The sequence below is a fragment of the Indicator indicator genome, chromosome 12 (genome assembly GCF_027791375.1).
Source record: "Indicator indicator isolate 239-I01 chromosome 12, UM_Iind_1.1, whole genome shotgun sequence".
Lineage (NCBI taxonomy): Eukaryota > Metazoa > Chordata > Aves > Piciformes > Indicatoridae > Indicator > Indicator indicator.
The window spans coordinates 8800519-8825864 of NC_072021.1; the positions used below are offsets into that span (position 1 = coordinate 8800519).

At 46.4% G+C, this 25346-nt stretch overlaps 1 protein-coding gene across 2 annotated transcripts; it reads right to left on the reverse strand.

The window, feature by feature from the left end:
• Window positions 1-1151: 1151 nt before the first annotated feature.
• On the reverse strand, window positions 1152-25346 carry YWHAZ (tyrosine 3-monooxygenase/tryptophan 5-monooxygenase activation protein zeta). Of its 2 annotated transcripts, none has more exons than XM_054385630.1 (6): window positions 25317-25346; window positions 22609-22912; window positions 8329-8452; window positions 5430-5593; window positions 5256-5351; window positions 1152-2183 (listed from the first exon to the last, which is right to left on the reverse strand). In XM_054385630.1, exons 2-6 carry the CDS (start codon window positions 22900-22902, stop codon window positions 2124-2126), a joined length of 738 nt encoding a protein of 245 aa, XP_054241605.1. In that variant the 5' UTR covers window positions 22903-22912; window positions 25317-25346; the 3' UTR covers window positions 1152-2123. The 2 variants fall into 2 exon arrangements, with proteins under 2 accessions (XP_054241605.1, XP_054241604.1); XM_054385629.1 differs by lacking the exon at window positions 25317-25346 and adding an exon at window positions 23882-23889.

Genomic DNA, 25346 nt, shown 5'->3' on the forward strand with positions numbered 1-25346 from the left:
TCTTTCCTGTTTAGGAATGGTGAATAGTGTCCTTAGCTGCTTTTTTTTTTTTTTTTTTTTAACAGACTTCAGGTTATCCTACCTACCTTCTGTACATCCTGGGACAAAGGGTTCAGCTGCTTCCAGAAATGAGGCATCACATCCGCAATGCAATCATCTACTCTGAATTATTAAAAACCACCCCCCCTCCCACCATCAACAACAAAAACCCCACAAAACACCAAACAACCCCCCCCAACCCCAAACCCCAGAACAAGTCTACACTGAACTCCTGTCAGACCTGTAACTTGCCTAAGTGCACTACACATGCAAAGGGTAAAGCAAAGCAGTTCACATCCAGGGCCTTGGTTCACCTTATTCTGTCAGGGACCAGACTAACCTGGGGACACAAAGGTAACTCTTCACTCAAATAAATGGTATCTAAAACTAGAGGTGCAGTTGGGTCAAGAAAAAGGCCACTCAAGGCTCCCTCATGTTGGCTATGCAAACAGAACAAGTTTTTACCAGCTTCCTTTCTCCAGGAGCCACAGCTCCAGAGAGCTGTGATGTTATCTGAAAAGGAGTCTGTTTCCCAGCAATTATTTGTTTCAAACCAAGCATCGACAGATGCCAGAGCTACTCTGAACACCATCAGTGCAGACCTGACGAGGGAGGAGGAAAAGAACAGTATCATGACCCTGGCAAGGCTGTCCACAAACTGAGCTGCAACGAGTGAACCCTCTGAACTCTTCTGGAGGCTTCTGTTTGGGTCTCCTCTCAAGTGCCAACAGCAGCAAGCCACAGGGTTCTGTCTAACTCCACCCTTCCCAAAACTCAGCTGTTAAAGAACTCTGTATGCCTTCTGTTCTAAGCCTGGGGACCCTGTGTTTGTTAAGGTGTCTCCAGAGAGTCAGAAAGCTGCAGGCATAGAATCATAGAATGGTCTGGGTTGGCATCTGAAAGCTGTAAACTAATCAGAGCAATCTCAAGATCAGATATGAAGCACTGACTCTTGACTGCCCTGAAATGGACTCAGTGCAAAATGTGCCCTTGGATTTTTCCACAGTAAAAGCCCTTCCCTGTGAAACCTGTGTCCAACACTGCCATTGCTCTCAAGGCTGTGGGAAGACAGAGGACAGGAAATGTACACCAAAGGTAGTTGAAAAGTCCATTCATAAAACTTTTATTCCACTTACATCAACTTAATACACATGTTCTGAACAGTTATGCTTGGATTGTTCATGAAAATCTCAATAGACATTAAACAAAGCTAGCCATCATCTCAAGTTATTTCCCTGTTAACTATTTTTACAGCACATGCATGTTAGGCAAGTATCAAAAAAAAAATAATCACAAAAGCAAAAAACCTAAAAAAGTTAAATACATGGGATTTTGTTTTGCTGCTGTGCTCGATATACAGTGTCATGATGGATACCAAGCAGCTGGGGTTTACTGCATCTTGGACATTTGTTCTTAGGTTGCTTAAACCATTTAAATACAAATAAAATGTGTAGCAAAAAGAATGAAAGCAACAGCAGGAAACTTTACAAAGAATGGAATGTGAACCGTTTCTCTGTCCTCCTCTAGAGAAAGCTGGCTGGGCTATCAGACTGCCTTAAGGAGCACTTCAGCTGCAGTCAGAGGTGTCCACTCTGCTGGGACACTCCACACATTTCACACGTTGGCTGGACACACACCACCCATGGGACCTCAGCTGGCCCACAGCCACCTGCGCTCCAGCTCGGACCCGTGCTGACTACCACACCTGTGGCTGCAGCTGACCATCCCTTTCCCCATGGCAGACCAACACACAAGCAGCTGTCTTTGCCTGACACAGAAAGCTGTTCTAACACTGGCCTTGTGGGAAGCCACCATGTACCAAGAGTACTATGCCAAACATGGAAAACGTGTATAAAAATGTCACACCCCGGCACGGCCACCTCGGATGGAAACAGATCAACTCCCCCAATGTTAACTGGCTCTATTCCCTAATATCAAACAAAACCACATGGGAAATATAGAAATCCAAAGAGAAGTAACATAAACCTGTCAAATGGTAAACAAAAACTATTGGTGGGACAGCATGGATGACAGATGGGCTACTGTGTCAATTCAGAATGAGGCAGACGAAGTTGGAAGGCTGGTTAATTCTCCCCTCCCTCTCCTGCTTCAGCTTCATCTCCTTGGGTGTCCGATGTCCACAACTGTTTGGGGAAGAAAACAGAGTGAAATATGCAAGGGATTAGTGTTTACAAGAGACAGTCCATGAGCCATTACTAGAAAGAAAGCCTGCTTAATTAATGACTTTTTAATGAGGTCCTACTACCCCCCATGGCAAGCCCCAGAGCACCATGAGCACAAATCTATTCCTTAGCTCTTACAGCATGGGAACCCAGTCCTGTGTGACCCAGCCCTGCTCTGCTGTTAATGAGGAAGTTCCTGAGCAGTCAAACCCAAAGTCTCATATCCACAAGGCTCAGTCAAACACAAGCAGGCGAGACTCAGACCTACAGAGCAGATAGGTGGGACCCAAGAACTAGCACTGCTTGGTTGTACCTCCTCCTCAGGGCAAGCTTCAGGCACCTTTCTGAAGGCAGAGCTTCAGCAGAGGTCTTCCTGCACACCCAGCCTTACAGTGAGCACTCCCTTTCCTGCAGAGCAGGCATTGCGAGTGTGTGTTTGTTTATAAAAAACAAACAAACAACATTTCACTCAAATCTCTGTCCTTGGCTCTGTGTTCTGCCCCTCTTCAGCAACCTCTGGAACATAGAGCTTCCACAACTGGAGGGCAAGGCAAGGAGGGAACATGCAGCATGAACCAAATCTTATCTTCAGCTCCACAAAATCATACTAAGGAGCCATGTACCGAGACTGAGGGCCAACTAAGGAAACAAAGCATCCGTTGCAGAGCAATAGCCAGGACCAAGACACTGTTCTGTGAACTGTGTATTTTGCCAGGCTGGCTGCTTCCAGAGTGCTTAGCAGCCCCCTGTGATTTGTAAGCTCTCCCTGGGAGTTGCAGCAGCATTAACTGCACCCTTCACGCTCTGCAGCACAAGGTGGTAAAGCTCAACAGCTAATTCTCTCTCCACCTGCAGTTATACCACTAAGATCTCACAAGAAGGTTTGGGTTGAGTTGTTTGGTCTTTGTTGTTGTTTTAAATCCATCATCACCACAAAAATTTTATCCTTTCCAGGAGTGCAAGACAAGAGAGAAACCTGTGCAAGACCAGCAGCCTTGTTCTTGCTCTGAACATGATGCACCATAATTGCACTAAATGTTCCTGGCCAGAGGCATCAAGCAGCAAGTTCACTGACCTGAGACAACAGCACATTGGGCTGTTTCTAGCCCTGCACTACCCTCCATCTGTAATACCACATTATCTCAATGTCAATTCTTTTGAGGAACAGCTTCCAAGAACATAATTAGCAGAGGCCTCTATCCCAAATCCCCACCTCTAGCATAGCTGCAGCTAAGTAGACAGACACACACCTTTAGCCTGACTGCTACAAAAGAAAGATTTGAAGCAGTTTGATGAATCTAGTGAGTGAAAAGAAAAACCCAAACCAAACACACACCTTTAGGAGCAAGGGATGCTTTAAAAAATGTATTTAAGAACACAGAATATTTTCCTAAGAGAGCAAAGAAGGAATTATCCAGCGATGGCAGGAAAACAGACATTGACTTGGTCTGTTGAGCAACCCTCCAGCACTGCCCTGGTGTCAGTCCCTGCTGAGAATGAGCAGACTCTTCTTTACCCACACCAGCCTCCACACAAAACAATCAACAGCTGAGGAAGCCACTCCTGCAGGCCACTGAACAGTGCTGCTGAATGCCTGCCCTCCCTGGCAGGCTGCAACAGACTTGCAGCAAAACAGACCTTTTGTCACAACTATGAAATCCACTGCAGGCTGTGTCAGTCACACCGATCAGCAGCTGTGGAAAAGCACAGGATCAATGCACTCATCCAAGCACTGCAGCCCAGACACAGCATTCAGCCAAGACAAGGGAATCCTGAGGCTGCACACAGCCTTCTCCCTTACAATGGGAAGTTCACATCAGCTATGAGCCTGCTACCACAACTCACACACTGTGGTAGCTCAGGCCAACTTTTGCTTGTCTGAAACCATTTTCTTTCCAACTGCTGTGACAAGCCTTGCATTATTTTTACTGGGAAGCCAGCAATGAAAAGCCAGCTTCTATTCAGTGCTGCAACAGCACTCATTCAGAGCACAGCTCTTAAGCAATCTCACTCAAGGGGACAGCACACAGACAGCACATTGAGAGCAAAGCCAAGCCTGTATCTGTCTCCATTACAGAGGTTGAGAAATCTATTCCATTTGTTTTGTAAGCAACAGCTGGAATAATCACAAGTAGGTTTTTCAGTTGTGTTAAGTTGCCATTCCAGTGGAAAAGGTTCCAAGGAAGAGGGAAATAAAATGCTAGAAACAAAAGCTGAAACCATGGCAACTCAATTTTGTGTGACTGTACACCTTCCAGTTTTGTTGGAAGACATCCAGCTGTTTTCTCACTGTCTCTGAGATCAGATGCACAGCACAAGAACAAGGGGCTACATCTGGTGGCAAGAGGTGCTTCTTATTTTTCCCTCTTGTTTAGAGCTCTTCATGCCACACAGACCAGAATGGACACCATTAATGACACTGCTGCATGGCTGCTCACATTTGCTGGCTCATTTGCTTTGGCTGCTCATCTTTGCCAGTTCTGAAGTTCAGAGCAGGTTAGAAAACCCCACGTGCAAGATGAAGATGTTGATTAGTCTGACAGAGCAACACAATCCTGACCCCTACCTTACACTGCAAAGAGTCCAAGGAAGAGAGCACCGAGAGTGTTGTTCTACAGCTGCCACAGACACAGCCTGGCTGGTACTGATTCCAATTTCATCTGCACTGAAACACCACACCAAACCCAGACCACAGGACTTGCTAGCTTGGCTTTCACACAGGATCCATTCCACACACTCCAGTACACAGAACAAGCTACACTGAACTTGACAGGAGCTTGCAATAAGCAAATGTGCCTGCTAGTCACAGTCCAAGCCATGGCACTTCATCTTGCTAAGTCCCTGCAATAAAACACCTGAAACATCTGTTCTGTCACCTGTCAGGAAATGGTGTTAGGATGCAGACCAAAGCCCAGGCAGGAGAAAAAGGCACAGTTCAGAGACATGATGCACTGCACACTCCCTTGTGGGTAACTGACAGCCCCACAGCTAAGCCCAGAGTACAGCCCTGCGGGGAGCTGCAGCCATACTCACTGTCAAGTTGTCTCGCAGTAGCTGCATTATTAGCGTGCTGTCTTTGTAGGACTCTTCACTTAATGTATCGAGCTCAGCAATTGCTTCATCAAAAGCCTGGGGGGAGAGAAACAAAGCAGTGTGTTGGCCACATGCCCAAAGGGGATGCAGCCACCTCCAGAGCCCCCCACTCACCGTTTTGGCAAGGGAGCAGGCTTTCTCCGGGGAGTTGAGGATCTCGTAGTAGAACACCGAGAAGTTCAGAGCCAGACCTAATCTGATGGGGTGTGTTGGCTGCATCTCCTTTTTACTGATTTCAAAGGCTTCTTGATATGCTTGTTGTGATTGCTCCACTATCCCTTTAGGGACAAAACACACACACAAAACCCACCACAAGTAAGTGACTCCCACACTGCATTCAGACACACTCAGCACTGAGCACAGTATGGTAGGAGCAAAAGCAGTGAACAGCTTTCCCTAACAAATTCCTGGTTCATGAACTTTCAACTAAATCACACTTTTCAATCATTACCAAAAGAAGGAAGTTGTCATTGACCAGGTCTGAGCCTCTCCCTGCCAGCCTGTGCCCTGTATTACACGAGGTCTGCAGCACTGAGGGAACATGACCACAGCACCTACCTGGAAAGGTACAAAAGGCAAGCTCGAACCCCCCCCGAACTCCCCAGGCTGGATGGGTACCACAATTTCAAATGCCTTTGAACACTGTGGAGCTTTGCAGACCCACCTTTGAGTCACAGAAAGCACTGCTGACCTACCCCACAGGCACCCATGAATCACTACTGGAATTGCTTGGCAAAGGTAACAGGCACCCCGCAGCCCAAACTGAAACAGACATTTCTTAAAGCTTCCAGCAGAGCTCCATTTCCAGTGCAGCTACAAGAAACCTTTTCACCTCTGTGCTTTACTATCTAGAAACTTTGAAGGAAGAAAAATTAACAGTTTGGCCTAATTTTTTTTAGAGATCATCCTCTTGCCATTCTCTTCCTTGGTCCAAGTGTATAACTTATAAAGTCCTGTGAGACAAAAAGCAGCTCCATTGTGTGCCCTGGGACTGCAGAGCTCGGCAGTTTTCATTCTCACTTCAGCTCATGGGCAGACCATGTCTGCACAAGTCAGAGATCATGGCTCAACACAGCCCACAAACTGCACTCTGTCCTTGACTGCAGGAGGCAAGAGACATGCTAGACAGTGAGCACAAAGGGACCATTGTTCCTGCAGCCTCCAAGGCTGTTAACAGCATCTGAGAAAAAGGTGGGCAGAAAGCCACTCAGTTCAGATGCAAAAAAGGACTCCAGCCCTAACATTTCTGGATCAAAGCAGAAATGCATCCAGCATGACCTCTGCAAAAGCACCAGTCACGTGCATTCAAAACCAGAAGAGCAATGCTGGCTAAGGACCCAGCAATGCATCAGCACTGAAGTCTGAGCACACCTGAACACCTCTTCTCAGGATGTCTGTGTGATACCTGTTTGTTCGCCTTCATGGACTCAGAAACATCAAAGCATGAGGTTGTGCTCTTCTGCGTGCAAGAGGGAGGACACTCCCTGAACAATTACTCATTCTGCTCCCTCTGCCCTCATCACTGATAATGGGAGTGTTTAAGAAAAATCAGACCTTTTAAGTGCCTAGAACGAACCAGAAGTTGGCAGACTGCAGTTGAGAAGATCCCAGTTTGCCCTAAGTTAAACTCAGAAATGGTGAGAAGGGTTCACTCTTCTCACAACAGAAAAGCCTCAGAAAAGGGCAGTCTTTATGGGAGGCACACCAAGCAGCAGGACAAACAAGGAACTTCACAGAATGAAGCTGAGTATTTTAGTTTTGAACCATTTCTCTTTAACATAAAGGACTCCAAAAACCCCTTCTCCTTATTGAGAAAATAGTTATCTTTTGAGCAGTAACTCAAGGGACTTTGATGTATTCTGGTTTTTTTTTGTTTGTTTGTTTGTTTTTTTTTTTTTTTTTTTTTAAATCAAGATCTTTATTAATTCCTTAGAAAGTTTTGTAATGCTCCAAAGTTCAAACCCAAAACAGCAGGGTGAGGTAGCTGCTTGGTATTCTTGCTCTCTAGGCTGCTGCTAAGAAAGCACCATCCAGTAAAACAAACAATCTGAGTGATGGAGATCAAAATCCAATTCATAGAGCTGGGAGCTTTCTACTCTTGCTGTACTTACTGCAAAAGGCTGAAAGGCTCCTGCCCAGCCAAATGGCCGTTATTTCCTAAACAATAATTATCAGCTGCTCTTCCAGGTCACAGACAGTACACAGGAAAAGCGTGTGGGATCAAACACTTAAAAGGGGGAATAAAGAAAATAAAAAATAGTAATAAAAACCATCTGAAGTTTAGGACCTGTAGTGACTACGAGCCAGAAGAGCTTTCAGAATTTCTTCTTCACCTGGAAACCCACTAAAAACTGCTCTGCCAGGAGACTGGGTAAAGTAAAAATGAGCTTCAAAACCACTTTAAACCAAGATCTTCACACTTTAGAACCTGCAATTTAATCCTCAAAAAAACCAACCAACTAACCAACCAAAAAAACCCAACAAAAAAAAACCCCAAAAAAGCCCAAACAACTTTGTGACTCAAAACATTGTACTTTCTCTGCAGATGAACTGAGATGATGCAAAGGAAACTGTAATTACTCTGTCCAGTGCAAGGTCTGCAGTGATGGTTACACCTGAAACTCTGCAGGCACCAGGACTGGGCCGGTCTGCATGCAGCAAGCACTGCAAGTCAAATCAAGCCCTGCTGTGCTATGTCTTAGTATCTCTATGCAGCTCCCCCTCACGCAGCACTGGGCAAACTGGGCTGCTGTGTGTGTGTGGAGATAATGCAAAAGCCCCAGAGCTGAAGCAGCTGATAACCCAGATGCATGCTTGCACAACTCAGAGCTGCTTTCAAGATTTGATAACTGAAATCTGTACCCCACAGACAGCAGAGGTGAATGGAAGCTTCAGTAACTCATATGAAAGCCAATGGCCTACCATCTCTCTTGATAAAACGTCTGCACCCAGATCATTGCTGCTCCCCACAGGCTGCCCTGGCAGCACTCAGGCAGCAGCTGGCAGCCCATACCTTTCTTGTCATCACCAGCAGCCACCTCAGCCAGGTAGCGGTAGTAGTCTCCCTTCATTTTCAAATAGAACACTTTGCTCTCTGCTTGCGAAGCGTTGGGGATCAGGAACTTTTCCAACAGAGACTGCAAGGGAAACAAAGAACACAGCGTTAGGAACATGCAGACCCTCGCAGTGTGCTGAACCAAGAGCTCACCTAGATCACAACCCATTCAAAGTCACAGAGCTGCAGGTCATACTGCTGTTCCTCACATCCCCCAGGGCACAGCCAGCTGAGTGCCTCTGCTGGGGCACAGTCCTAGGTACCACTGGAATGCTGCAGGTCAGGACTCAGCAGGGAGGAGCTGGCTGTGGTCATCTAGCAGAGTACAGGATAGACCCTGACACAAGTAAGGTAACTGAGAGGCTGGGCAGAGGATGAACAATGGAAGCAAGTCTGCATCCCAGGAAGGTAACAGAATGATCTGAACTAAGTCAGAGACCAAAGCATCTCCCAATACACAGCCAGCACATCAGCCTGGTTAGCAGCTCCACTAACTGCAACACTGTACTGGCATGACCAGCAAATCCAGCAAGGTAAACCTGGACTGCTGCATTTCAGACTGCTCTGCTGACAGTGACCCCGTTTGATTTGATGCTACCCTAACTGCCGTTTCTTTCATCTTCCAAAGCAAAGGCAGTTCTCTGCAGTCACTCCACCACTCTCCCTGTGGGCTGCCAGTTAAAACCAGGTTTTTCTAGACTGTTCTAGCTGCTTATTAAATTAACACAGCAAGTTCCCAGCTGAGGCAGTTGTGTAATTTAGCAAGAGCTCTATTATGATGAAAAAAGGAAAAAGAGAATTAAAAAAAAAAAAAAAAAAAATCACTGGCTCCAACACATTTAGTCAAATGAAGGCACAAAGCTGTCAAAGGCCCTGACACCAAGCACTCACAGCCAGACTGTGACAGGAAAGGCAGCTACTTCAAGGCCAGGAGGAGCACAGAAGTGCTCTGCAACGCTCACCATTAAAGCAGCAGCTGTTACAAACTTTTCTAAGGCTGTGCAGCAAACAATTTAAAAGAGGTTTTACTAACAATTCTTGTGTGTCTTTTCCCATGCAGAGTAGGTGGCTGCCCTCTCAGTTTTGCCTTACTTTCTTTACCTCCTATCTGCAATGACACCAGAGATGAACAACCAAATTCAGGTCCAGCCCACAGCATAACAGCTGCTCTCCAGTACTGTCCTCTAGTCAGCACACTGCAGGTTAAGAGGGTATCCTATGTGATACGCTCCTGAGACAGGCACCCCCTGAACATGGGCAGCTGTAGCCACCCTGCTGTAGCACCCACGGTGCCTGCTGTGCTGACAGGCCAGCTGGCATTGTGTAACTCACAGAAGGAAGAAGTTGGTTTGGTTTAATTAAAGTACTGCTAATGCATTGATATAAATCATCAGTATTTACCTTGGAGAAACCCTTCAAAATGAAGTGACCTGCTATGGCAGATGGGGTCCAGAGCCCAGGTGACAAACCAAAGTCAGACAAAGTTCAGCTATACCTGATGCCCATTAGTGGCCTTCATTGGTTTCAGTATCATGTAAGGCACATATCCAAGCATCTTCACTATCAGGGGTTTTCAGTGCACAGCTTCCATTTTATAGCCACAGAGGGAAACAAGCAAAGGCACTGCACATCCTTGCTGCCCCCCAATGAGAGCAGACACCCTTCTAGCAACAAAAGGAACACAACACAAGCAGGGCAGAGGGGTTTTTGTGGAACCAGTCACATGTGGCTGCTGAGCTGCCTCATGCCAAAGACACCCCTCTGGAGGGTGTACCACTGCGTGAGGAGAAGGGCTCAGAGCCACCTTCTGCCCCAGAGAAGATGAGGAGAAGCAGAAGGCTTAAGGTACATGGGTCACACACTTCAGCTCTCTGAATCTCCTATACACTCTCTCTGTATACTTTCTCACCAATAGAGAGCTTCAAGACCCACAGCTATGACATTCTTCATGAGCACCAAGAAGCTCTGGCTTCAATAACAACTGAAGGTTACCAGCTCCTGAGAATAAGGCTCCTCATTAGCCTTGCTCTGTAGGACTGCAATTAAGTCAGGTGTGTCAGGCTGCACCTACTCTTCTGGCACCATGGGGAGCTGCCCTCCTTCTGTACCCTCCATTAATTGGTCAGACTAAAATATTGTGACTCTAGAAATAGAAATTGTTCATCATCCATAGAGAAGGTTGTTTGATTAAAAAGTGCAGCTCTGTTCACTCCCCCAGCAGCACCAAAATACCAGACTTAAACTTCAGTTAGGTCACAAGAGAGGTAAAGTTGTTTGCAAGCGCCTAAGCGGATGGATGAATTGCACAAGCAGACAGAGAAGAGGAAAGATTACCAGTTGAGAAAGTCTTCCTCATCAGAGAGATAGCAGGAGGGCAACAGCAGCTCAATGCATAAACCTTGTACTGGAAAAAGCTTTAAACCCATGTCAAATGCAGGAGAGTGATTAAAGAAGAAAATCCCTTTGAGCAGCTATTCATGAAAACGTATGCAAAGAGGCTCCGACTCCAAGACTGCTCTGCTGGCTTGCTCAGATCTGATGCAAGACTCTGTTCTACAGAAACAACAGGCAGGGCTGGTAGGCCACACATCTTTGGGGAAATTATTTAAGCCAAATACTTCATAAACAGCAGCACTGAAATCTGAAAGCAGATTAACACTTAAAAGCTGGCATGTGAAATTGCTGGAAGGACAGCTCTCCCCTGTTATTTATCCTGGGCTACACACTCAGCTTCTCCTGTTTGTACCAGTCTCTTTATTTCAGGAGGTATCTTCTTTTACTGGCAGAAGCAAACAAAACCCACTCCTTTCAAGTTAGCCTGAAGATTCAGAGCACACTGACATCCTAGAGTGGCTGGATTCTGCATGGTGGTGGTGTGGCTTCAGAAAGGCATACAGATTGAGACCAATAAAACTGGTGACCTTTCAGAGTTCAATTACAGAAGATAACAAAGTGTTACACAAAATGAAAGGCACAACCAGTCCAATGCTCTGTTATCTGCTAGTACATCTGCTGAGGGGAATGCTGATGGGTTTTGGTTTGGTTGGCTTTTTAAATAGCTTTAACTGCAAGGCTTCCCTGGAGGATGTATTTTTTCCACAAGGAGGAAAAGGTTGACATTTAAGCCCTATTGCTTTGTTTGTCCAAAGCAGAAACAAGAACTGTTTCAATAGCACCACCAATACATGCCTACCCTCTCTCCTTTACCAGATGTTATGACAATGTTCACCAGCATGGAGCTGACCACCACATGGGCCACTGAAGGCCCACCAGCTAGCCCACAAGTGGCCCAAAAAGCCACGTTTGATAGATGATCTGCATCGCACCCTGACAGAGGGAGTCCCCACAGCATGGGTGGGGGATGTGGCTAAGCCCTCCTGCTTCTCCAGGACATTCCTGCTGCAGTGTGGAACTCCCATCCATTTCTGACATACACTAACATGCACTAATGACAGCTCCATGGGCAGTTCATTACAGTGTCCCTCCCAGTCAGAATCTGCTTGTAGCAGTTTTGGAAACAAAACCAAACTGCCCTGCCTCCTAAACTCCACAACCAGTCAGCTGCAACTGTCAGAGCTTTAAATCTGGCAGCTAGGATCTAAGTGCTGTGAAGAGCCACATGAGTCCATGAGGCAGATGCAGCAGCATCTTGGAGCATTTTTCAGCCCCAACCTGTAACAACTTGTGCAAGTGCTTCTCATACTTCTCATAGCCAAGTCACTGTCTTTTCAGGAAGACTTCATGGAAAATCATTACTTAAAAATAAAGTAAAAAGAAAGCATGCACCCCAGTTTACCATCCACTCTCACTAATGTGCTAGCCACTAAGAGACCAGATTGCAATGCTTCCCCTCTGCAGCGTGACCAGCAGGAGGTTAACAGCTTTCTGGTGCTCTGGACAGGAGGAGGCAGCACACTAGAACTCAGCAGACGTCAGCTCTGCTCACACATAGCTAAGAAATCTCATAGATTTGGTACAGTCCCCCACCCCCAGCAATTGTGCACTGAAGAAGTCTTTGTCCCCAGAGAGGCTGCATGCACACCACCTCATGATCCTCCTGGCCAGCTGCAATCCTGCCTTATTTCAAACACTTCACTTTCCTCACTCTTACACAAGTTCTTTTGCCAAAGCAGGACACAAGTCAACAGATGGCAACACCAACAACAATGTCTTCGGAGCCCATTCTGAGGAGTGGAGTTGTTCTGAGCCCTAAGAGATCAGAGTCAGGAGTGTGAAGGAAGCATAAGGAGCAGCAATTCTGTGTAACAAAACCCCCAACACCCAGCCCTCTACACAAAGCCCTCTGCTTCTTACTGCAGACAGACTTCAGTGTGTGGAGAAATTCAGTTAAAGACAGGAAGTCCATCAAGACCTGAACAGTCCTTTGCTGGTACTCGAAGCTCAAAACTGCCCTTCTTTTAGAAGTACTTGTGAGTATCTCTGGACCTACATGGGCCCAAACTCCAGGCTTCAGCTGATTTAGCTAGGATCAGTTTTGCTCAAGGCTAACAAGACAGGCCTGGTGTTGTCAAGCCACATTGAAAGCCATCTGATGTAGTTATGACATCACTTCTAGTTTGAAGAAAACACACATGAATAAGAGCTGAACTTGAACTCATTTTTCACATGGCAGAGGGATGAAGGTGACATGGAAGAATTTTATTCAATTTCTACAATACATGACAGAAATGTCTCTCTTTCAAAGCTCTGCCTGAAAAAGTATTTATCTGACATTTCACACTAACTGACACTGGCATGGTGTTTTCATGATATAATCAGCATGCCACTGTCTTTCTCCAAGAGATTGTACTGGCTTGACAGGATTCTCCTGTCCATTAACCTACCTACAACACTGCCCAAGAGATGCTGTTAGAAGAATACATAAAGCAAGGAAGAGTGCTTTTGTTAGCATGCATCAATGCTGACCTAGGTGTGGTTGCTCTAAAGCAGGGAGTTTCAACTGGCTTCTTAACCTTACATCAACATAACGCTAGCACCCACAACATACTTCTGAGAAGCTGGACATACTTGGTTACCTGCACACCAGAAAGCACAACTTTTGTCTTAAAAAATACTTCCCAGCTTAACTTTCAACCAGTTCAGCTTATTAAAGCACTGGGACTCAAGCCTGCATTTCCTTTAGAAGACTACCAGGTAGCTTCAGGTTGCTTGAAGAGTTTCAGCAATGCTTCCATACAGGAATGTGCTTTCAGACAAGCCCAGCAGCCATTTATTTTGCTCTCCAGAGGTAAGCAGGGGAGGAGGGAAAATAAAAAAAAGTAGAAAGATGTGATGGCTACTAGAAGAGGGACATCCAGCTGAAGCACTGTGTTGAAACAATCAATAAAATTACAGTCTATTCCATCTTCAGATTCTGCTTTCTAGATGCACCAGGATACACTTTACCAACTGCAACTCAGTGCCAAGCTCCCCTTGTGCTGCAGCATTCCTAGGGCAACAACCCTTTGTGTCAGGAGATAAAACTACCCAGACTTGTTACAAGGTTGACTCACTGTGTCCTGATCCCCTGCGCAGCTGCAGAGGAGTCCTCCAAGCCATGACAGGGGTGAAGGCCCAGAGTGCTTGGCATGGACACTGGGAATACTGATGCAGATTGCTGTTTCCAGGTACACACTTCAGGTACCTGCTTTCCAGTGGAACCCATGAAGCAAGCAGCACAGTCCCTGTAGCAGATCCTTAAGCTACTCATTTACAGACTGCTATTTTGATGACAAAGATATCAAAGCAGGCCACCTGTGTGGGCCATGCTGGGGACACCTCTGGGTGCCAGGGGAAGCCAGGGAGTGATTTTCCATGCATGTGCTTTCTGCTGCAGCACCAGGCAGGGAAGCTGCTCAGGCTGTAAACCAACATGTGCCACAAGCTGCACTGCATAGGCTGGCGCACATGTGCCAAGGGGTCAACCAAACCCGCAGCAGGAATTCTCTAGACACACCTGTCTGAAGCACTGCAGAAAAGTGACAAAGAGATATATTTTTAAGGGGGATATTTTTAGCCAATCCCTTCCCAAACACAGGCTCATTATGCTGCTTCCAATTACTGTTCTACCCAGAGCTCAGAATCAGGGCTCTGCAACTGCTGCCTCATGGGTGACCTCCAGTCCTCTTGGGGGAAAACCTGCTGTCTATTCCAGTCAAAAGCAAAGCCTCTTGTTTAGAGTTAGCTATAGATTTCCATCTCCTCATGTGCTCCCTGAAGAGGAATACAAAACCCCCACAACATCTGTGAAATGCTAGTGGCTGCTGTGGTACTGGAGATCACTCTGGTACAACATCTGCTGAAGGACACCAGCCTGCTGCCTGTTCTCAGCCACATAGACAGCAGCAGAGGTTTGAAACAGGTGAGAAAAGAAAGCTGGCTAGAAGAGATGAGGTGAGAACAATGAACCTCAGCAGGGGAGGAATTCAGCATTTGGGATGAGGGACCTTCAAGGGGCAGGGAGCCATTTGATTGGTGTTCATGCACCAGTGACAGATGTGGCACGTAGTGATACCCAGGATGGGTAAGAGCAGGGAAAAGGTACATGTGATTAGCAGCTTTGGCTGTAGTCAACCAGGTGAAGATGTAGAAAGGGAGACATGCAGGAAACGAGGCCTGAGAAATAAAAGGGTAACTGAAAAAAAAACCACACCAAACAATTTAAGGATTAATGGAGAAAATTAAATCCTGCCTAGCAGAAAGAATGTCAAGAAATTCTGGCTTATGCAAAAAAAAAAAAATATATAAAGTGAGCAAACCAGTCTAAATGTGCTTCCCTGGAAAAGAGAACTAGAGCAGGCACACATATGGACAGGTGGAAGAAAGCATGGAAGTAGGACAGCCTGAAAAACCACCCTCATGCTAACACAGTGGGGGACAGGACTGACAGGAGTAGGTGTGGGCACTGTTAGCACCTACAGGGTGCTTCCAGGGAAGAGAGGACACGTATGGACAGACACCACCAGCCTGCAGAGAAGGAAAAGGATGGGAACTGAGGCAGTGAAGAGACAAGACACCACAGAAAAAGAATGCAAGTACTTAATTTGTTGAGGCATTGCTATAAATGTTAATACACAAAGCAACCTTCACTGAGGATCAGAGCAATATGTAGATTCTACCTGTTGGTTGACATTTTTTTATCACCTCATTCTTTTTTTTTCCTTCAATATTGGGGACTTGTAACAAAATAGAATGATGCCAAATGCATCAACCTTGAAGAAACAGAACATCTTCTGAGAAGCTTGAGATAATGTGAAACTGGGACCAACTGAGTTGCAAGGGAATTTCTACTAGACAGGAAGGTCTCAGGGATGGCTGTGGTGGTTGTGCTGTGGATCACACCACCTTCTAGCTGTCTAAAGACTACAGTCTTGGCATATGAAGAAACACCACTAAAAACTTCCATGAACATGATGCAGCATTTTCCATTCTTTATAAGAAAGGGAAGTAGGAACCATTTCTCTTCAGCACTTTGCAGTCTTGAGCAGATCTGCTGGAACAGGCTGTGTATATTAGGAGTTCATTAGAGTGTACAATGTTAATAAAAGCCTTTTCTTGGCCATTTCAGTGATGTGAACCTGCTCTGAAGCAGGACAACCTGATCACTTTAGAAACCAGATTCCCACTGTTCAGTATTTTCTTCACTGCATAATCACAAAGACTAAAAATACCCATAAAAACCCCAAACCCCAACCTACAACTATTCTCTACTTCATTTAAGCTGCCTTAAATCTGACAAAAAAAAAAAAAAACCAAACCCGAAACTTCCCGTTCCCTAGGGCAGCAGCAGGGCTATTACCTCTCATTAGAAGAGGTGTTGCTAACCTTAGGGCAGACCTCAAGAACAGTAAGCAACTACACAAAAGCTGACATTCAGTAGCAAAGAAGTTTAAGAAATAATCAATCTTAATACTCTTCAGTCAGCCTTTCTAGCATCTCTCTCAAACCATCTCAAGCTGGTGATAAGCCATTCAAGCTTCAGGTTCAGAGCTAGGAGCTGTTGTCTGCCTACAGCAAAGAACAAGCAAAGCATTTTGAGAACCTGTTTTGGAAATATGTATAGAATCAAGTTCAGGGTAACAGGAGAGAAGTTCTGAGAGAAAAGCAGAGCTGCTGTGGCATCTGTTTACACAGCTCTACAGAGAGAATGCACCAGCTCTGGGCAGAGTCTGCAGTTCCCATTTCTACCACTGCTTCACAGCTTGCACAGGCAGAGTAAAAGCTGCTGTCTTAATAATACAGGGTTTCTGCTCTTAGCCTTCTAAAGTAACCAGCCAGTGAAACACACTTACCTTCCCAAAATTACACCCACATGCAATGAAGGTCTTGCTTCACCAGCACTGGAGAAGGAGGAGAGCACCTGTCCTAGGTGACTGATGGATTTATTTCACTACTGCACATTGGTAATAAGAGCATAAAATACTTGAACGCTGTCAAACACCACAAGGTGTCACTTTGAACAGTATAAACACCACACACTTTCTTTCAAAATCAAAGCCAATTATCAAACACTAATGCCAAGGGAAAGCAACACAGCAGACTGCTGGTTATAGCAAAGACCTGTTGTACCTCAAAGGCCAGCAGGTACAGATTGGGGGGGGGGGTGTATGTACAGTGTGTGCAGAACTGATACAAGCATCAGAGCTAACTGCATGCTTACATCTCTGTACAATACCTTAGCTGTTTTTATGATAAATGGGTGCATTAAACACACCTATCAACAGTATGGATACACTTCTTGCTAAGATCAGTAAGCATCAGCTCACCTTTGTTCATGCAGCAGAACCACCAGCAAACTGCTTTCATCTGCTGCCATCTAAAATCCTTTCAGGCATAAGCTGGAGCTTCATACATTTACAAACCATCACATGAGTGACATTGAATAAATACAAACCAGCACAAGTCACCTTGCACTGGAACTGATCAGTGCAGTTTGAATTCTCCAAAATTCAACAGTTTAGTTTGCTTAAAACCCTGCAGACTGATTGCTGTCGTTTAGGCAGTGCTTTCACTGCAGAAAAAGAAAAAACACCCACAAAAAAATGGAGAACTAAAAACCCAACAGCCAGGAAATAAACCCAAACCCAACACAAAACCAACCCTTAAGGGGTAGCTACACCCAGGGAAGTGATTAAAGGATTAACAAAGTGAAATCATGAGGATGATGCAAATTGCATCAGCCTCCTATCTTCAATATATATGAACAATTTTACCAGCCAAACCCTCCCTGAAAAAGCTGGACTTGGAGAGTTAATCAAAAGCTTAAATTAAACCATCCTGAGCAGTTAGTACATCCTGGATACACTGTGCTCTACCAATGCCACTAGCACAGTACCAATTACTATCTTTTAATACAGACTTTAACAACTTGAGATGACGTCTTGAGCTCTGTGTCCAGACTTGGGCTCCCCTACTAAAGGAACATGCTTCACAAAGCACAGCTGAGAGAGCTGGGCTTCTTCAGCCCGCAGAAGGGATAAACCAGAAATTATTACTGCTATGTACCTAGAAAAGATGGAGCCAGGCTCCTCCTGGAGCTCTGAAGTGAAATCAATAGAGACAGCAGCAAAGTTGGAACAAGAGAAGTTCTGATTACACACTTTTAAAAAATTTTATTTTAACCATAAGTATTGCCAAATATGACAAGTGGCCCAGAGAGGTTGTGGAATCTCCATCCTTGAATATACTCAAGATTTGACTGACAAGGCCTTGAGCGATGTGAACTAACTGGATCTGTTCTGAGTAGAGTTGAACTAAGTGACCTCCCTTCCAACTATTCAAAGCAGCTTGAAGTAACCACTTTCAAAACAAGGATTTGGGGCACTTAACTCCTAGATTTCAACAAAGGAACCATCCCCCTTCTGTGATGACATTCTGCAAATAGAAACTTCTACAAACACCTCCTCCTCTTCTCCGAAAGCACTGACTCAAGGACACAGATCTCAACGACAGGAACAAAGCGCAGGCAAAAAGACAAAAATGAAGCAAGCCTGAAGGAGTCACAGAGCTAAAAGGCAGCAATTTTCAGTGAGAACATTGCATTTTTTGTTAGCATCAGATATTTCGTAGCATAGAAGGCTGTATGAGTCACTCGAGCTCATAAGCTTGTTAGTGCTCTGTAGGTCAGCTGTGCTCCCTGACCATCAGGAGGACACACAGAACACACAAGCTCGACTGGTTGACTTTAAAAGCCACCTCACACACATGCACATCAGAAAACACATGGCTTCCTACAGAAAAGGACTCCATTTCCCAATCCTGGCCTTAGGAGTTACTGCAGAGACAGGTTGTACAGATGCTAACATGGTAACCTATTAGGTGTTTGCAGACAACTGGGAAATTGTCCTACCAGTCACTTGAGTGTGACGGCAGCAGGCGTTAGTTCTGTGGCATGCTCTTTAAGAGCCATTTAGATGCGTTCTGAATGGAATTGTTCCCTTCCTCAGTGGACTGCAGCCTCAGGACAGGTTAATAAACTTTCTCCTACTTGCCCTAAAAACAACATACATAGGAAAGCCTTGCAAACCTAAAGTCTTGCAGCTGAGATCCAACTCAACTTCTCAGAACAACTACCTCTGCTGAAAAGAGAGCATTGGTGACAAGCGCAGAGCAGCACCGCAGGAGCAGTGCTGTACACTCCTGGCCATCCATTAGGCAGCAGCAGTAGAGGGAGAAGAGCAAACAACCTCACTGGAAGGGTCCTGAACAGCATCAGCTGTGGCAGGGGTGACTTGGGGGAACTTAGGAAGGAAGAGGCATTACCCCAAAACCTGGTCACAAGGGAGGAACGTGGGAACTGACACATACAGTACACTTTGGAGGGCATGCAGGGCATTGCTGCTGTGTGCCAGCCTAGGGTAGAACGTAGCTGCCTACAATCACATTTACACTGAACTGAGGATAAATACTTGTGGTTTAAATTATTAATTTACACTCAGCTCATGTCAGAGGCTGCCTGAAAGCCACTCATAGTTCAGAGCTCCTGAGACCTCCTAACACGCAAGCAGCATCAGAGCTTAGCTCTTCAAAAACCTCTCCATATATTCTCCTCTGTACTTCAGAATCCTTACTAGCTGAAAAATTCATCATACTACAGATGTCATTCAAACCACTTCAGTTACAGCTCTGTTCTCCATTAACTGCAAAAGGCATTTTGAAGGAAATCCACACCTGTTAGATTAATAATAAGTTTTATTTTGGAAATGACAAATAGAAGATCACTACACTGGTATTTCAGACAGACTCTCCCTTTCACTACTGAGAGGGAAACAGGATGTGAAGCACACACTTACCTAACATGAGGAAAAGTACTTAACAAAAAGTACTCCATTTCCTCTACCATCACCAAATTTCTGAGGCTGGAAATTTTCTGTAACACTGAAGTACATTTAAGACGCTGGAGCAGGGCAATGTACTTCCTTACACACACACTACACTGCTCTTTAGAGACCTGGAAATCCAGTCTTGATTGCACAGAACAAGGAGCCTGTACTACCAACAAGGGGTCACAACTATCTGCAGCTTACCAGCACTGCCGACCAACTCCACTCCATCTGAACACAGAGTCAGTGCTGGACCAACAGATTTTAGGTGTCTCTTCCTTGTACTGCAGGAAACAAAAGGACAAGTCCAGCTGTTTGTTGAGCTACTCCACAGCAAGTTCAAGTGAGGGAAGATATAGGAAGTGGTAAGGATGTATATGCTTGGCTTTTTATACTACCAGGGCCTTGTAAAAGAGAAAAATAAATGGTTGGACCTGGAACAGAACCCAGCACAGTTCAGTATACTCTGTCTGTTGGAGTGGAGAAGCTGCTTCTTCCAGTCCACGAGTAATCTGACTTCAGCGCGTGAGGGAAGAGAGCAAGAAGCTGCAGAGGAGCCAGCTTTGGCTACACTCTGCTAGTCACAAACACCTTCTCTTAATTGGTTTCCTCCCTTCACCACTGAGCTAGGACACTAGTCACTTCCACACTCAGATGTGGTGTAACGCCCCAGGGTATTAAATATTACTTAAGAGCCTAGCAGGCAACTGAATACACAACAGCAGCTCAAACAGATTCCCACTCTTAATAAAACATACAGAAGTTTCTGAGCTGCTTTTGACCTGTAATAGATAGGGCTCCTGGCTGAGAGCTTTTAAAGTTTGTTAACACTTCAGATCTTATTAATGGCATACTTCACACCAATCAAGATTTGGAAAGCCTTGGTTTTCACCTCTGTGAACAGTTACAGCCTAGATTATGCTATATAAAAAAAAGTCTTCAGAAGAACAACATAGAACAAACAAGACAACCCGGGGTCTGTGTGTGCATGAATCACTGTGCAGACTCCTGTTCACGAAAAACTCTTTTCTCTGGGGAAGCAAAGTGGATGTCAAATAAAGCAATATGGTCACTCATGTTTCTAGGTGAGTATGTGAACAGGACATTCCAACAAAGAAAACAAAACCAGAAATCTAACTCTTCAATGCCATTAGCAATCTCAAAGGTAGCACATACCACTTGAAAGAGTTTTTATAACTCAAAGGATAGGATTTAAAAGTGCTTAGTTTTTCATTTGAAACCAAAGTCTAAAAAAACCCAAAACAAACAAACAAACAAAAAAAAAAGTTTTATTACTGCTAATCACTGCCTGTGGCATTACTGTCCAGGAGAAACAAATTTTCCTTATCTATTAAGAATAACTGGAGTGGAAACACTAAAGGTCTGCAGTAGTAATACGCCAAACAACAGTAATTTCTTTGGGTAAAGTATGCACCTCTCATGAAATGCAAGAAGAAATTCAAGTCTGGTTTGAGATGCAGGAGATTTAACAAGGTTCCCCACCTGTGTTCTATTATCTGTTTTCCATTATCAGAAAACCAAAACAAACATAACTGCAAACACTAAATTCTTCTAAGAGCAGGTTTCTGAACCCTTAGCTGAAACAATTCCTTCAACCGAAACACAGTTTACTAAAGAATGTCAGATGAACATTAAAGCACTCACTCTTGAGTACTTTCCTCCTTAACAAATTAATTAATTTTAAAAAGAGAGAACAAGAAATTAGAACACCAGATCTGTCTCCTGGTTTTCCTGCCTTAAATAGATGAGCCACCATTTAACAGCACAAGAACTAGTAACGGAGTTCTTCCCTACGTGCAAGTCTGGCATTTCCATTTCTGTGCTGGAAGCTTGCAGCTAAGCTACCCTCACAGGAGATAGCCAAAGACGTGAAGCTGGGTGTGTTACAATACCCATGGAAGCCAGCCCAAGCTGGAAGTGCAGACTCAGTCACACACCCTTGGACAACCAGTCTTCTAGAAGCAATCATCACCCGTGTTGTTTAGTGATCCTACACAGCAAGCACAGTTTTTGATACTCATTGGTCTTGATTTTCATTTGGCATCAGATCTTTGAGCACATGCTTAGTTGTTTAACACTTCACTCCTATCGCATGTCACTGTCACCTCCAGGTACACAATCCCTCAGCACACACGGGGTGGCATGGTGGCAGAGGCCACCGTCAGTGGAGAATTCTGCTGCTGACAGTCACAGTCACCTGGGAAGCGGCTGCAGGACTGGCCATCGTTAATCAAGTGCTCACTGAAGCACCAGGCACAGGCAGCTGAACAAACTCCCTGGAGCAGGCATTTGGAAGAGGCTCTGATTTCATAAAGCAGGCTCTTTGCTGGCTACATGGGTGATACAAACCACAGAAAGTTACTAGAACACGCCTTTACTTGGCTGCTAAAAACTGTAAGTTTCAGAAGGTATCACAGCATTTCTACTGCCTCTGCCTGCAGGCGATTTTCTGCATGGCTGAGTCATAACCAACATTACATCATCTCACCCAGGGAGGGGCACAGTTTCCGTAGAGTAAGAACTACCTCTACAACTAGAGCAGCATACTCAAGTGGCAGAAATCAAAGTGATCTAGGACACAGATACCGCACAGAGGGGGCAGGTCAGAGGAGAAATTCCCAAAGTAAACTCAAAGAAAGAGGTGGATTTTTTATAACGATTGCTTTACATACAGGAACGTCTCAACACACCTCACATTCATTAGCATAACTGATGATTTGTGTGTGAATTATCAATGCTGGAGCGAAAAAGAAGGCAGACATTTTTAAACCTTGGCTTTCAGAAACAGCACAGCAGACACAGCTTATAGACAGACTAGAAGCAATCCCAGAGGGCCCAGCACCATTTACCCTACACGTCTAAGCAAAAATGCACCAACAGTTTCATTCTTTCTCACCAGCACATCATTGCAGATGTCTCTTAGCTCAGTCTCAATTTTCTCTCTGTATTCTCGAGCCATCTGCTGCTTTTTCTCAGCGCCTTCCGTCTTTTGTTCGATACTTGAGACGACTCTCCAAGATGACCTACGGGCTCCTACAACATTTTTATAGGCAACAGAGAGAAGATTCCTCTCTTCATTGGACAACTCAGCTCCTTGCTCAGTCACAGACTTCATGCAACTTGCCATGTCATCATATCTTTCAGCCTGCTCAGCCAGTTTGGCCTTCTGCACCAGCTCATTTTTATCCATGCTGATATTTCTGAAGAGGAAAAACAGTGAGGCGTTATTCAATGATCAAGGACAACACTGACTTAACTTCACATGCAGAGCAACCATTGTCTAAGGAGCCTGAAACTGTAAGAGGTGCAACTGAAATCCAGAACAGAAGGCATACAATCACTCAGTGCTCAAACACATGGATACCTGGATTAAAGAGTCAGGCACTCCTGAAAAAAAAAATTAACTTTTAAGAGCACGTTTTTAATAAAGGCAAACAAAAGCATCCAAAGGTGAACTTAAAGCAGATCATTCCCATTTTACACACATAACCCATCCTAGTTCTTTGCCATCACTCTCTCTTGAGACTACATTTAAGCTGCAGCATTGACTGCATGCAATGATCAATATAACAAAATAGATAAAATACCCAATACTGAGTTTTTCACAGAAGAGTAAATAAAGGCTAGATCAGCAGCACCAGAATCATACAGTTACATGCAAAGAGCTGGCACAGGGGATCTCCAAATGGAATTCCAGGTCAGAATGCACAGAACGTGAGCATTTCATGGTGCACACTCTGCAGCAATGGTAACTTCCTCTCCCAAAATGGGACACTGGAGAAGTCCTGAGCCAGGTACTGCTGCTTGGCCTGACAGGCTATGCCATTAGACACAAAAGGATATTTTACTGCTTAAAAATAGTACTATTAGTGTGACCTGGCTGAGATGCTTCACAATCTGCTTCATCAGCAGCACTTCAATAATAAAGTCAAGCTTTGAGGAACAGAGCTATCAGTGTGAGGCAGTTTTTTTATGTCAGGAAGGGCTATTCCTCCCTTACCCCTCATCCTTTTATGTATCTTGACAATCATTTTGAGGCCCTGGCAATGTGCTTTGGGATACACCACCCTTTGAATTTTGATTCGATTATGAAAGCAGGTTTTGGTGATGCATGCTTTATGTATTTCTGTATGTTCCACATACAACAACCCAGAATCTTCATCTTTAACCTTTTCATCGTTTTACACGACGTTGCCACAAACAATAGCAGCACCATCTTCCACATAGGAATAAATTAAGCACGTTTTGACACTTCAGTCACCTGAAAGAGAAAGTTTTCATAGCTCCAACCCCAACACAGGGGCACGAACTCAGCAGCCGTTCCTCAGCGTTTTCAAGCGTGTGTTGAAAACTTGGCCGTAGTGTGAACAGCGAGGTTAAGGAGCCATTTTAAGGCAAGGTTTTGGCTATGGTTATTTATCACCGGCGCGATCAGGACAAGCGCGGTGGTTACAATGCCGTCCTCAAGGCCAGTCCACTAGGCCACCAGACCGCTCTCAGGCTGCTAGGGCAGCATCGTTCCCGGGCGGCCAGGCCACTCATAGTTCTCAGCGGCCGAGCCGGCCCGCAGGCGCGGCGAGGGCTAGGCGCTGCCCGCGGTTCCCCCACCGGCGAGGTGACAGCAGAAAATGGAGCGGCCCCCCAGGGCGAGGCGGCGCGCTCCGGGCCGCCCCTCCCTGCGCCGTGGCCGCCGCATCCGCCCGCCACGGGGACACTCCGCGCCTCGCCGGCCGCCTTTGTCATGGCGGATCGGCGCCGGAGCCCAGCCCACTTCAGCGCGCGTTAATCCCGCTCACCTCCGCCCAGCTCCGGGAGCGGCGGCGGGGGAGGATGCTGCGTCCCCGCCCCGGCAGCGGTCGGACGAGGGGAAGCCCGTGGGGCCAGCCTCAGGGACGAGTGGAAGACGAGGCGGCGAATGAGGTGCCCCCCTCCTGTCCCAGGGGAGCCGCCGCTACCGCCCGGACCCCTGAGCTGGGGCTGGACGGAGGGAGGATGGGTGGAGGCGGAGGGAGGGGGCTGGGCGGGCAGAGGGGGCTGGGCGGAGGGGAGGGAAGAGAGACCGACCGAGGGGCGGCCGCTGCGGCTCTTCCGCGCCCGGGCAGCGCTCCCGGCGGGAGACCACACCCAGCGGCACCCGCCCGCGCTCTGCGCGCCAGCCGCCCGCCTCCGCCCGCCGAAGGCGGCGCTCCCCCTCCCCACGCACCCACGGGCGCGGGGTCGCTCCCACCCAACCACCCGCCGCGCCACGAACGGAGCTCTCACCTGCCGCCCCCGCCCCGCCACCCCCGGCGCCTCTTCCCCTCCCCCAATCTCATCTCGCCGCCGGGGAGGCGCAATCGTGGCCTCATCTGCGCGGCCCCCACCGCCCTCCTCAGCGGCCCCCGCAGAGCGAGCTGCTCCCGCCGTCCCGCTCCCTCCCTACGAAGCCTCCCTGCTGCCGCTAGCGAGGCCGAAGGCGGAGGGGGTGGGGTTGGGAGGGCTCAGCGCTGCCCGCTGACCGCCTCGCACGGGCCCCCACGCTAATTCCCGGGGGACGAAGGAGTAAGAGGGTAAAAGGGTCCGGCGCGGAGCCCAGAGGCGGGGCGGCGCGGCAGGCCCCGTTACCTGTGCGCGGCGGGAGCGCGGCGACGGCTG